The sequence below is a fragment of the Ixodes scapularis genome, unplaced genomic scaffold, assembly GCF_016920785.2.
Source record: "Ixodes scapularis isolate PalLabHiFi unplaced genomic scaffold, ASM1692078v2 PGA_scaffold6__148_contigs__length_123643588, whole genome shotgun sequence".
Classification (NCBI taxonomy): Eukaryota; Metazoa; Arthropoda; class Arachnida; order Ixodida; family Ixodidae; genus Ixodes; species Ixodes scapularis.
Genome location: NW_024609881.1, coordinates 43,674,328 through 43,688,990, shown reverse-complemented (window position 1 = coordinate 43,688,990; position 14,663 = coordinate 43,674,328). Strand labels below are relative to the sequence as shown.

The following is a 14,663-nucleotide window of genomic DNA, read 5'->3' as shown; positions in this document are numbered from 1 at the left end:
TTCATCAATGGGTGTTCACCAAAACCAAGAAAAAAATAGGCATATATATAGAATGTATAGTCGTGGGTATACACTGTATTTTGAACTCGAATCGAATTCAAAGCAAATAGTCATTTTGGCCAACTTTGTTCAAATAAAATACCGAAGGATCTCAAAGTTTTCTACTACTATGCACCGTGGTTAAATAAAAATTCAACTCAATTCGCGAAGTTTTTCATTTGTCCACTACTTTTAATCTCTATTAATTTTAATACAACTATACAGGGTATTCCCCGTAACTTGAGCTAAGGTTTATATTTTGGTTCATTGTTTAGAGCTAGGCAGGCTATTTTGGGATGAAATAATTGATTGTGATTAATTAATGAATTTATTAAATATTAATTTAGAGCAAGAGTTCCAATGACAAAGTTGTAGATCGTCCTCAGGAACATCCAATTCACTTCCCACACATCTATTAGGAAAAATCTAGGAACTTGAGTCCGAAATTCTCATTAACGGCATATTACATTTAAATTTAGGTGGTCCTACGTGACGTCCAGACATTCATAGTAGAATGCGACTTTCACAATATCACGGATGTTATCAAGGTGAAAGCTCAGAAACAAAAAGATAATAAAACGTAAATGGAAACTCCGGAACATATCTCCGTCACAACTTTCAATAACTTGGAGCAAGGTCATTCCACGCCAAAGGTCTCAGGCGTTGCGTTCAACTATTTTCGATAAAAAAACTCAAGGCTTTTAACCTTTTTCTAAATTTTTTTGGCCAATTTTTTTTTGGTGTGAGCGTAGTTTGACTTTTTAAAATGGTCGTAAAACTAGGCGTCATTCAATAATAAATTAAAAATAAAAGTTTTGCCAAAATCCTAGCATTTTGTTTGATGAAATTAAAAGGGCTTTAGCTTTCTATGGTGATGATGAATATGGAATTTTTAGTCTTAAAGATAAAAGAAAAAACGGTTCAATAAAATAAAAGAAAAAGCATGAGATTTTTAAATTTTATTGTTTAATTATCGCTTTACGTCTTTCAATCTCTGTAGCTGTATTATGAGGGAAAACTGTTTGATGCCCTACACCAAACTACTTAAGAGAGAAAATCTGAAGTTGTGGAAATGTGCAAGTGCTGCCTAAACAGCTGTTCAATCTACCGTTAAATAATCAAAGTAAAAAAGGGGAAAAAACAATTTTAGAACACAGAAAAAAACGATTTTTCACTAGTTTAAGAAGTTTCTTAAATCATTGTGCAAACGGTGATACTTGGCTTTGAGAACACAGGGGCATTTTTAACAAAGCGCAGCGCCGTAGGAGAAAGGCACACCTCGTCGAAAACAAGTTCTGCTGGTCTCGCGGCGTCATCAGAGCTTCCTTGGTACTCCGAAGTGCTGAGTCCTAGTGCCTTCGCAAGCTTGGATATCGATCAAGAATGAACTCCGCGGCAAAGTTTTGGAGTTGTGTCGCGCTTAGATGGGTTTGGATCATGTATCTACACGGAGTTCTGGATCGTTCAGCTGACATCGCCACTTTTGAACAACGAAGCCAGTGGCGTCGGAGGGGTTTGGTAGGAAAGGGGGGGGGGGGGGTGCACAGAAATAAAGATTTTTGTTCTACTGAATCGATTGCCATGAGTGTCTAATAAAAAAAAAAAAAGAAAACACGCTACCGTGTTTTCCTTTCCCCCCACCCCTCTTCCGTCGTGAATGAACACTGGAACGCTTCTAGAGCACGAGTGGTGCAAATTACAAATGCAGTCGTCACAGGAGAGTAAAACGCTGCTTCGGAGGCGCATGCGGCTTCACGCACGTTACAGTCGCCCAAGACATCCACACGGCGTCGATTCTTGATCGGTATACAAGCCTGCGAATGCATAAAGACGCAGCACTTTGGCGTGCCAAAAAAGCTTTGATCACGCCGCGGGACAGCCGAAATATTTTCCGACGAGTGGTTCTTTTTCTTGTGGCGCCGCGCTTTCGTAGGAATTTTCCAGTGTTCCAAAGGCAAGTCTCACCGTTTTTACAGAAGTGTAATAAACGTCTTAGGCGAATGACGACGAACGAGTAAAAAACGTGTCTTTAGCCCGCTGCCGCCAGAGTCTGCAACGCTCGCAATAAGGCAGTTTCGCTGCATACAAGATGGCCGTCCAGTGGCCGCACTCACTTTACAGCGACCAAGCGGGGGAACGCGCTCTAGCAAACTGCCATAGAGATAACTGACCTTGCGTGAGCGCAAAGCTGCTCAGCTCCCGTGTCCGCTCTCATGTCGTATCACGTTTCAGGTGATATGTTGTGCTGTTAAGAGGCGCTAAGAAACAATGCCAGCTTGGGACTCGGACGCTCAATATCAATATGTTCTCGTTTTAAAAAGAAATAATTTCGATTCATGTTTTAGGACTGAAAGTCAATAAACCCTTTTTATAAAGTCTTTATTTTCGTATTTTTACTTGTGCCACATCAAATTATTATTGCCATATGAAAAGCGATTGTTAAACATAAAATTTAGAATTTTTTCTTTATATTTGATAATTAAAAAAAGTATTTTAACAATGCAAATTGCTAATCATCACAATATAGCACGTTAATAGCCGTTGCATTTTATAAAATGAATTCTGAAGAACTTTGTAAAAAAGATCGATTTTACTCAATTATTGAATGATGCCTAGTTTTACGTCCATTTTAAAAGATAAAGCCTCGTTCACGCCATGAGAAAACTTTTCGGCGAAAATATTATTTAAAATGTGGTGAACTTTGGGGTAAAATTCAATGAATGTTCTTTAACAAAATCGTAAATGGTCGAGCGCAATGTCTCGGGGCGTCTGGCGCTGAATGAGCAGTGATCTTCAGTACGCAGACATTAATAACTAGGGTACCTGTAAAAGCTCCTAGAGAATCCAAATTCTCTCTTTCTGTCCAGTCCGTAGGTAAAGCGTTTTTCCAGTTTAATATATAGCTTGAGCTTAGCTGAGACACGAACTGATGCCTGGACACTTCCTAATACTTCATGCTTTCTCCTTATATTAATTGCTGACGCTGAATATAGCCATGGAAATTTTTGTGATAAGAATGTTTTAATAAACCCGGAGCTACAAAGTTTCTGAAAATTCCTTAGCAATTCAGTCTTTATATATTTTCTACAAATATTCTACAAATTCCCTACAATTCTCCACTGATTTTCTGCTCATTTCCTTGATTATAGCTGCAGAAGAAAAGGTAGATGTTCGAGTTGCCTGTCAGGCAACATTGTTTAGCCCTCGAGAAATAAAAGGAATGATTGATTGATTGATTGGAGGGTTAGTCTAAGCCAAGCAGGAGGGATAAGGAGACCTCTTGCATTGTCACTGTAAACTACGTTGAATACCCATCATTTTAAATGACCGATACCGGATCTGCACATTTACCGATTGCATTGCCCTCAGTAGTTACAGAAAACAGCAATGATTCCAAATAATAGGCCCTGTGCATACACCTGTACGTCTTGCATCGTCATTTTGAATTATGTAACAAGTCCATCAGTCTGTATTATAAACACTGTGTATGTACGTATACAGTTAGCATTGCCATTCTAAATTATGACAGTATACCCATCATTTTGAATTACGGGCAATGGATTCATATACTTTTGAAGCGCAGTTTTATTTCGAGTTACAAAAAAAAAAAAAGAAAAAAAGTCGTCATTCCAAATTACGGGGGCTAGATTCCAATGTTTACTATTTCTCTTTACAGGTCACTTTCTGTTTTTCTCGGAGAAAGAGGCAGGCCGCACTGCTGGTTTGGTGCTGACAGACAGCCGCTACAGGTGTGCCTCGTTCTGGTACCAGTTGTCCGCACACCCCCAAGGGTGTACCATCAAAACGAGAGATCTGCGACTTACCGGGTCTACCGCCGGAAAGTGGAAGCAGGCCAGATTTCATCTCGCTTCGGGAGACGTGAGTTCCGATGTTGACACTCCTTTCAGTTTCAATTTAACAAAGTGGAGAGCGTCCCCCCCCCCAAAAAAAAAAATAATATTTTTTCATTGCAAAAATTAACTGTATCGCCAGACGCCCATTCTCTGTACAGCGTGTGTGGTCTGGACCATATGCCAAAGCTTTAGAACCGACCGGTCTTGTTAAAATTTTAAAGGCAAGGTTCTGAAAGTTTCAATGGGAAAGTGGTGGTCAGCAAAGCCCGCAATTACGAGCAAACGAATGACACCATAATTATTTATACTGTTTGAGTAAGATAACTTCTTTTTCTGAAACTTTGACGTCTGGTACGGACCGCTGACGCTACGCTTGGGTGGAGACCGCGTTCGGTATTGCATAGTTTTTATACCTCGTAAAAAGCAAAAAAAAAAACAAAAAAAAACGCTGAATCATTTTTTTTTTGATGGCACATTGTGGTACATGGCGAGTTCACTTTGAAAGCGAGGGCTTATGCATTAATTCCGCTCACTGGACAGAGTATCAGGAACGGAGCGCGGCTGCCGGTTCGACGTCATAGAGGCACAACCAATTGAGTTACGCCGTGCGGAGAGAGGGGTTACACTTAGGGGAGAGCTAATTATTCCTCTCTCCTCTTCCCTCAGCTGCACAGGAACGAGGGTTGCATAGAGTGACAGGAACTGCGTATTTGTAGAATAATCTAGCAGGCACACAGACATCTCGGACTGCTGCTCGTTAAATAAACAAAAAACCACCAAGTGTTGTGCACTCTCCTCGCATTCGATGGAAAATCTAAGCTGGACGAGTTTTAATGTTTGATTCGTAAACCTAATAGGGTGAATGAAATAAGAGAATAAAAGAGACGCATCTATTTAAAAATGAATTCCAATGTTGCTGCGTCATGAGAACTCGTTTGAACTGAGAAATGTCCCGTTTTTGCTGTTTAATTGGACCACAGTGCAGCCTGATGGTACTGCGGCAAATTACTCGAGCTACTTACTTGAGATACTCCAAAACACGCTTTTATTTTGGGGTCGACGTCTCAAACTAGGATCGCGTGTTAGAATAGTTCTATGCTCGAAATGGGTGTCGCAGCTTGAATATTGTGCGCAACATTTCTTGCTTTGTCGGAATGTTCAGTTTGTAATATTCAGTCACTTTAAAATATTTCGTTTGCTGAAAATCTATTGTTCCATAATGTGTTTGAGTTCCTTTAAATCTATGTCTTGGTTTTTGGTGTATTACGTCTAAGCAGGACTTTATGACAGTTCGATTCTTTTCGTGTCTATTCGTTTTAGGACAAGATAATTGCGGTGTCTGGCAACAACAGCGAGGCATTTGTTCTTCTTGACGACCTCTTGGTCTCGGAAAAGTCCTGCAGTAATGAAGGCAAGGATATTTTTATATACCGGGTTATAGTATTGCTGGATTGCAACTTTTGTTAAATGAATATATAGTAACGAACCATGAGCTCCTGCTGCGTGCTTTTCGTGAATATGAAGCTTTGTTTCTTTGCATATTCTTGCTTTTAAAGCGGTAGCATTATAGGGTAAACGAAACTCAGAAGCCGCGTAGGCACGAAATGTGTTGGTTAGTCAGTCCGTAACCGGTAAACAATCTTGAAAACACTCCAACCGGCGTCAGGGATCGACCCCTGTTCACCGGTGTGCTAGCCAAGTACTCAGCGGCTTGAGCCGCGGACCCAGCATTCAGGAACGGGAGGACCTGAAGCAGGTGGTGTGATAAAGCGCAAGGAGCGAAGAGGGGTGAGAAGGGGGAAAAAGAAGAGCAGAAAGAGATAGTGCATAAAGAGCGGACGGAAGGAGGAGGGGTGCAAAGGGCAGGAAAGTGTGCTGCCGCTCTCTTGGTAACCCAGAAAATTCAGGGCTAAGGCTTTGTAACCCGGTGGCGTTGGCGGGAAGCGCGCCTAGGGTTGCAAAGAGACAATGGTGCGACGTAATCTGTGTTCGTATAAGAACCTGTCCTAGGTACCCCCTGAGCTAAAAGAACCACCCGTCCCAGACACTGAAAGTGTAAAGGCCGTTCTGCACTATTTAACATGAAAAAAAGCTGGCTTGGGATGTTCATAACTTTGGGTGCAAAGGGGGGAGGAGTTCAAACTGCATGTGTACATAATGGGGTCGGCTGTATTTTTTGTGGGGCGGAAGGGGGGGGGGGGGGCGGGGGAGGCTGAAGTTCCCACTAATTGCTCACTAAGTTTATAATTTTACCCTTCTGTTTATTTTCACTAAGAAACTTTGGGTTAAGTTTTGGTTCAATCAATGGTTTTGCCTTCCCTGACGCCCGCCTTGGCTGGCAGAGTTTTCCCGAAAGAGTTTCCTTTTTTCTCATCCATTTTATTGCTAGGAATTTCTGAACGTCTTCGTTGAAACAACCGCATATGTTTACCCGCCGTTCTGCCGCAAAACGTTTGTCGCCCCAGTGAAGGCAGGAACTCGGAAAGCGCCGTACATTCTTTCTACCCTAATTTATATAATGAAAGCAAAGTACTTTTTTTTAATTGTTACAGCAATAGCTGTTATGGGCTCTTCCCACGACTGAAAATTATGTCCGTTTTTGATGTAGTAGTTGTCGTTGTTGATGTTGATGTTGTTGTAGTAGTTGTAGCTGTTGATGTTGCATTTGGCAATGTAGGACGTCGTTCGTGGATGTTGTCAAATCCTCGAAAAGGACTGCCCGCTGCCCGCGAAAATTGCATGTGGTTTAGCTGCTCGTGAAGCAGAGGCATTACGACTAACCTACGCCACAGGGTCAACAACCCGCGCTATACTTATGGTTTTTGTAGTATACCTAAACCCCACTGCAAGCTCTCTGTGGGGAAAAAAGAAAATAGCCTATAAAATGAACTCTGTTGTAGCACTGTCAATGCCAAGAGCTCGTGCCTGGAGACGCGTGTTCACGCGCTTTGAGACAAGAAAACAAAAGCTTCGGAAAAACGCAGTCGTATGTCTACTTTTTCCGATCGCTATTGTTCATCCACCCCACGGTGTGTGAACGCGACACCGATGCCCAACGACTTCGCTGTGGTATGTCGCAGCACTCGTCGGGACTGCACTTTGTATTAAGACAGGTCTGGTCATGTCGTTGTTTTTTTTTGCCGTAATTTTTACAGACCATCAAAGAGCGCAGCTCGGTTGCAAAGACGGCAAGTTGTTGCCAATGGAGAAGCTCTGCAACTTTATCAAGGACTGCGACGGTGGCGAAGACGAAGTCAACTGCGGTCCTTGCAATTTTGAAAAGGATTCCTGTGGCTGGACAGTGATTGGTTCTGGATTTTCGGAATTCAAGTATTTTTGGAAGAGAGTTGACTCAAAGTCGGAAGCAGTTGGTCCTGGAAACGACCACACCACGGGGGACGGTAAATATATATTCTCTCTTTTTTATGTGTTATCTTTAAGATTTTGAGGAGATTCATCCTTCAGCAAAAAGTTGTAAAAAAATGGATATCAGCTGAACAACTGCAGGCATAGTTATATATCCCTGAAATAATTATAGAGGGAATAATATAATGATTATGAAAACTTATTGGAACCTCTGGAATGCATGTTTTTTATTCCTAGATACAACATTTGTGGTATCTTGAATATCTGCCCAGCGTAATTAAGAACTGTACTATTTCGGGGAATTGTAGTAGCACCGGAGTCGTCACATGCATCTAAATTAAACATTTCTAAGTGCACATTCCAGAGGAATTCTTCTGGTTGGGGAGCAGATATAATCAAAGATAATATATACACCAACCAGATCCTCGTTTAAAGGTGAAATGCTACGTTTCGAGACCTGCTCGGTCTCTTCTTGAGGGGTTGACAGCGGCTATGGCCGTTGAGGAGCAGTATTCTACGGCAGTAAGACACTGCAATAGAACAAAAAGAAAACATAATACTGCTCCTTAACAGCCATAGCCGCAGTCAACTCCTTAAGAAGAGACCGAGCAGGTCTCCAAACGTAGGGTTCCGCCTTTAAACGAGGATTTGTTTGGTGTATATTTTGTTTATTTTTATCTAAATGAAAGTTTAACTGATTTCATAAAGATGATTTATTTCTCAGGATAAAACGGTGGTATCTCCAGCAATCCTGTCTATAGGGCTGCGCAGATGAAGATTTCCCACGCACACGCAGCGCCACTCCTCCCCCTGGCGGGACGCACCCATACGAGTTAGGCGTACGCACGTACGCGTAGCAGGCGACGCGGGAGGCTGGTGCGCTTGTCGTACTGGCCTCGTGCGTTATAAAGTAATGTACCGGAGGCAAAATGTTGGGGCATTATGTATAGTTGGGTAGTGAAATGCCACAGCATCGTATTAAACATAAATGCAAATATGTGTTTCCCAGAAAGCTTTGTTCGTTTCCTGGGAAATAATTCAAAAAGATCGCCAGGAGCCTGAATCGCCAGCTGAGAGGAGAAAGTTAATTAATATTTTCCTATTTTGTCGCAAAATTAAGTAGTTAAAGTACGCTTACTTGTAACGTTAATATGGGCTTTTCATAGATCGCACGCAACAGCATGCAGGAGTTTGGCGTTGCTCGGGGGAGCTCGTGCAGTTACTTTTATAGTGGACTGAGCTCGCCCCTGCAGGGCCCGCAATCCTCAGCTGATGTTCTACGATAAGTTGCTAGTGTAATAGCTACGATTGTTAACCGTGGTTGTCGACGAAAGAAACCCAAATCTGCAATAATAATTTCTTAAAATGAATTTAAGGTTGAGAATGGAGCTGACATTGCTCACCTGCCAATTATGTTCCCCGATGCTTACACGAGAAAACGAGAAAGCGGTGGAAGACATGCGGTAAAATGAAGCAGATAATCGTGGCCCCGATTGTACACTGAGTTGAATGTGTAATTAAAAATAAATTGAAACTGAAGGCTCTACTCTAGTTTTTATATATACGACTAAAAGGACATAGTTAGCCTACAAAATGCGTAATTACTTTTCAAGAAGCTCTAAAACATCAGACACTAGAACATTCGGGGGTACACCAATTAGAGTATGTTGGTTAGAGCGTGTTGGGAATGTTAGATATATAAAAAAGCAACATAAAAAAAACAATGACAGGACATGTCACGGTGATAGATAACAAAACGTCTATGGTTGAAATTCAAGATTATCGACACTTTCCGCAGAGAAGAAAGTCTGACAAAAGAGAGAATAATAGTGCTCTGTCAGTCAGTGTTACCAACACGCTTTTCAGTTATTAAGAAAAACATAATATTCACTATCTTTTCCTAGCACAGGGGTTCTAGATATGTCAAGGGCATCTTCGCCTAAACAGTAAAGGAAACAATCACCGAAAAAAAACTTACTTGTAGTCACCCGTAACTGCGTTGTGGACGCAGTTGTGGACGCCAGCCAGTACTCTATCTAGGAATGTCAGTGGAACAACCTTTTATTGGTTTAATGTAACAATTGAGCATCTTCATTTGAGCAATATACTAGTATAGAGATTATTATATTAAATCTGTTGTGCATGCATTTGGGTCAGTAAAGATGCTTAATGCAGAATTAAGGGTCGATATTACAAATATAAGTTACCGTGAAATCTAGTATTAATGCTCTTCACTGAGAGATCACCTATCCCATTGTTTTGGCTAAAATCTACAGCATAAAAAATTCAAAACAACCCTTTAACCTCCCCCGGTTTCCCCCAATATTACGTGATGTCTGATGGGAATCGCATGAACTGCGCGATATCCGTGGTACCGGTACATGGGACAAGGGACTTGGTAGCGGGGTCGTGCGGATTTATCGCACTGTGTGGCACGAATCTGTTGCGTCCTCGATCTGCGGTGTCTGTTCCCATGACGTGCGAGTTTGTAGCTTATTCTTGCATTTCTTTTGTATATGATCTGCGGATGCGATATCGGTTTCCATGATACACGAGTTTGTACTGGTTTCCCACACTTTTATCGCTCCACGAAACGCGAATCTGCTGCGCCCGTGATCCGGGTTGTTTCTTCCTGTGACATGGGTGTTTGCAGCCGATTTCCGTATATGTACCACACCATGGCACGAGAATTCGCCATGTCTGCAACCTGCGATATAACTTCCTGTTTCACCTGGTTTGTACTGGGTGCCCCAGTGTTTATCATACATTTTTGATAGCATTTTGTTGTAGAATAGCCAAAGATAAGCCTCCTTATATTTTTTGCTATTGATCCCTTCATTTGGGGTGGGCGTTTTTATGGAATTTTACCATAGACATTTTTACCAAACCAATTGACTAGAGTATGCATGTTAACTCGTGCAGTGTCAGGTTGAGTATGCAGGACAAGCTCTGCCTCCAGCACGAGCCTTCTGCCTTCCGTAACACCTTGGCATCTCGGTAGCATGCACAGTCAAAGAACGAGTATAGTCTCACAAAATCGAAGTCCTCTTGTTGGCTCTGCTAATCTCCGACATTGCTTGTTTTAGGGTCGTACCTGCTGCTTCGTGCCAGCCAAGAATCTCACTATGCGAGCGTGTCAGCGGACGCACGGAGCCCGAATTTTCGTGACACTGCTCCACTTTGCGTGATGAAGTTTTGGTACAACTACTTCACCATGAGTAAGTCTTCCAAAGCCATTATCGCCACTATTCATATTTATCGCACTAATAGACAACATAGAGGGGTCGCAACAGGCTGTGATATAAAGTGACGTCTACTTCATGAAATGCCTTCTAATGGAAGAAGATATGGCCACATACCTTTTGTTAGTACGTCCCCCCCCCCCCCCCCCCCCAAGTCATTGGCTGGCAACCAACAGCACGTCGAAATCAATGTACTTTCGAGGGCAATGGTATTCGGCACTGTGCCCATTGCATATCCGCGCCGATGATTCAGCTTCAGTGTTTTTTGGTATGTTCCAGAGTGGTGATGATTCTCTTTTGAACTACGCACAAAAGAAGTATTGTGATGCAGAACACTCGGAAGATAAAAAAAACAAATAAATCAAACACATAATTAAAAACCTAGCCTAATCAAATAACACTGCAGGTCACCGAAATACCTAAAACAGATGTACAAGTTATGGAAAACAATTGACTTTCATGACTTATTGAACAATTTAAACATGACCACCAAATTTTGAACATAATTGTGCCTCTGTTAAACATTTTTGTAGAACAAAGGCGTTTTCTATAATACATGTAGGGTCATGGAAGTAACTATACTCCGTTTCGTCTTTTGACTGACCGCAGATGATGTTACAAACAATTTTAGCCGATCCAAGGCCGTGCGAGTGTTCATGACCTTGGAGAGAGGGGATGCATTGACGGGCGAAAACCGTATAACGTGCTACGTTCACAGAGGTAAATTGGCTGAGATGGCTGGTAGCGTCCGCTGAGGTCGCATGAAACTTCAGACAGAGTAGAGCTAGGGTGCTACGATAGCTAGGCTAGCATAAAAGGTACTTATACAATGAGTCAGTGACACTATACAACTGTTGGTTTTACTACTACAGAGACCTTCTGTAGTTTGTTCAAACACAAGAGCAACAAGAAGAGGGTGTTACCGGTTGAAGATGAGGAAATTCGTTCATAACTTCTTACATTACCAGCTGAATTATTTATCTGTGTTTGATTTTTTCATGTTCGGCTGGTAATTTCACATGCAGAAGAAGCTCTGCCCCCCCCCCCCCATACAATACACAATGAAATGCCCAATGCATCGATATACATTAGGAATATTATACAGGTATTGTTATTTGTGGGTGCTTCTCTCGAATAAAAGGATGCAGACAGATTGCCCTCTATTTTATCTTTCAGAAAAAAAAACTGTGCGTACATACCGCGTGGCGTGGTGGTGCAATATTTTTCTCTGGAGTATAGAGATGGAGTACATATATTAGTTTTTACCTTGCAGAAGTCCTTGAATCAGCGACCGTCTTCCAGTTAAAAACAATTTGTTAATGAAGGAGCTGGGCAGTGTTATAATGTCTAAGCGTGAAAAGATAGTGAATTCAGAAGAAATGCTAGCATGTTTTTTTTTATTCAAACACTCCTTTTTTATATGATGGTGGGAACGTCCTGGATTTCTCCTTTTGTCCCGTAAACCGTTAACACACCGAACGTTGGCGTCGGGCAGTCGCATTTAGGTGGTTGGTAGAAACCACCGTGGTAGAGGAAAACTGGCGTCTGGTGTTCGTGTTTGGATGGTTAGTAGACCCCGCCATGGTAGAAACAAAAGTCGGCTAGCTTGGCGTCTAGCCGCTAATTGCGCAGCGGGGGAGCGTCGAGCAAGCAGCAGTAATGGTCATTCGTTCGAATCTCGTTGGGGCGTGTTTAGAAGTTCATTCTTTCTCAATTTACCACTGCTTCGTTCAGATTTTCTTCTAAAATGTGTGTGGCACGCCTTATAATGGTTTTCATGGCATTTCGTCATACTTTTCAAAGGGGACCTTGAACACATTTTGTGTTGAAACAATGAAGAGCGGGAATTGTTTTTGTGCTACTTTTCGTTTTCGAAACGGTCGACATGTTTTCCACTACATTCACTAAGCACTGTGCGGCTGCTTTAAAACTAAAGGAAATGTTTGAACGCATTTGCAAAGGCGCAGGGAGCATTGCAATATATTATAACATAACACTATTGCGCCGCGGCTTCCGACGAACTCGTTAGGTTTCGGGCGGAGTCCTGGATCAGACACAAGCGTTGATAGAGAACTTTTTTTTTTATTTGACTCGAAAACGGTAACACTTGCTTAGTTACTCTTTTACCCACCCCTGAGATGCTGACCATGCTCCTCTGCAAATGCCACGCAAGCGGTGTTGATAGAATGCGAACGTTTGAGAGAATAAGAATAAAGCAGGAAAACGAAAGGTCCCTGAACTGACATCGACTAAGTTGTAATACTCTTCAAACCAAGATATTGCATTTTGGGTATTGGGGCATTAGCTTCAATGAAACAAGCTTTTCGACCAAAAAATAATTTTTTTTACGGGCAGTTTTTTTTTGGGGGGGAATCGGTGCCCACATTGCTGTTTTGAGGTCTCACGAATATTAGGTTCAAATACATGGAGGCCCAAAAAGAAGCTATTGTTTTTCTGCTTTATCTTTTATTCCAGGTTATGTCATAATCTTAAACATTTGCATTGTTGTGCTACTGCTATCGTTACCTTCACAGTAAGTTCTCAGCTTTCTGTTATGCTTCGTTTATTCACGCACGCCGAAAAACTGGGTGTCACCCTCTCTCAAGCCATGTGATTTATTGGTGTTCCGAAAAAGGTGTTCCCCGAAAATAATTTTGCTATACAAAATAGCGAGGAAAAATTGTGCCGAAGAAAAGGTTGCTGAAAAAGGAAGCCGGGGAAGAAATGGCCCCAGAAAGAATGGTCCCAAGTGATAAGTGGAAAAAATAGTCCCGAGAGTAAGAAAAATATATTTCCAGCGACACCCATTTTGAAATGCGAGATAGAGAGCTCGCATATTCCCCCCAAACAGTAATCGCATTCTGGTTTGAAGTTCTGTAATATTTTTTTAAGTAAAAAAAAAAAAAAAAACTAAAAAAAAAGGGGAATGCCCTTTGACGCACTGGCATGAAGCGTGGAATAAAAGGCTCGGGAGCATTGCCCGACACGGCCATAAGCCACCCAACAGCGTCAAAAAACATCGACGCATTACGCAAAAGAAAAAAAAAAAAAAAAAGAAACGACCGTTACCATATAGATAGTGCAGGGCCGAGTCGGCTCTCCTCGAAAGGAGAGGAGCAAGTCGGCACTCGTCGAAAAGCAGCGCCGTCTCAAGGACCTCAGGGGAGTATGCCGCTGGGACGACAAGAACCTAGGACTTTCTGCGTGCTGTCCTCCATGTCAACGAATTTTAACGTTTCTGCATCTACTGAGAATGTTTGCGCCAGTGTGTTGAAGTGCATCTCCCTGTTTCTTTTCACTGCAACATAACAAAAACAGCTGTTCAAGCCAGAATGCGGTTAGGACTGTGACGAGGAAATATGAGAGGTTATTTATTGTCTTTGATTACAAAATAAGTTCAACCCGAAATAATTTTTCGAATCCCTGGTGACCATTTGTTCCTTCTTGCCACTTGAGACCACTCTTACCATTGACGTTTTATCCGTGGTCTTTTTTCCCAGGGCCCTTTATTTCGGGGATATATTTTCCGGCGCCATTTTTTCACACCGAATTTATTGCAGGGGGAGGGGATGTTTTTAAACTTTTCTATATTGAGGAACATTAGTCTCTCCTGATCGGTGACCAAGAAACTGCCCCCCCCCCCCCCCCCCCGACACGGCACTGATTTATTAAACCCGCGCAGAAGTTTACAAAACCAGTAAAATAATTTACACAGCCGGCATCGTTTGACTAATTGTTTTCCGTGAATGGGTGTCTCAGACATTCTAAGATAGTGCTCAAACTTGGAAAACACTTTACCTTGTGGCAGGGACGGTCAAGGTATTTTGACAGCCTGCGGCACGCACCAGCTGCTACTCCGGGGAACTCCCGGGTCCATGAAAACTCACCACTGAGTTCCTAGGAACCCAGACTGAGAGCTCGTGTTCAAAGGTGCCAGTAAATCTTTGACTCTATCGCTTGTATGCAGACCACACCTACAGCTTCAAGGCGAATATGCGTGTGGACAACTTTTTCGTCAGCCTGTGGGAGTTGTCGGTACTCGGCGAACGTCGGCCCGAAGGAACTTGGAACCAAGGGCAGATCTTGATTGGTCGTTATCGGACAGACTTGATGGTAAGTTGCGGGGGGGGGGGGGGGGGGGGTGGAACGTTGACTCTAAACT

The 14,663-nt window shown here is 42.3% G+C and overlaps 1 protein-coding gene across 1 annotated transcript in view; it reads left to right on the top strand.

The window, feature by feature from the left end:
• LOC8033079 (MAM and LDL-receptor class A domain-containing protein 2) overlaps nt 1-14,663 on the top strand; it is a 210,314-nt gene that overhangs the window by 26,479 nt on the left and 169,172 nt on the right. Inside the window, exons 10-14 of the mRNA XM_029973441.2 lie at nt 3,716-3,918; nt 5,214-5,304; nt 7,049-7,294; nt 10,346-10,477; nt 14,469-14,614. Coding sequence (XP_029829301.2) covers nt 3,716-3,918; nt 5,214-5,304; nt 7,049-7,294; nt 10,346-10,477; nt 14,469-14,614 — 818 coding nt within the window. The remainder of the gene's footprint in view (nt 1-3,715; nt 3,919-5,213; nt 5,305-7,048; nt 7,295-10,345; nt 10,478-14,468; nt 14,615-14,663) is intronic.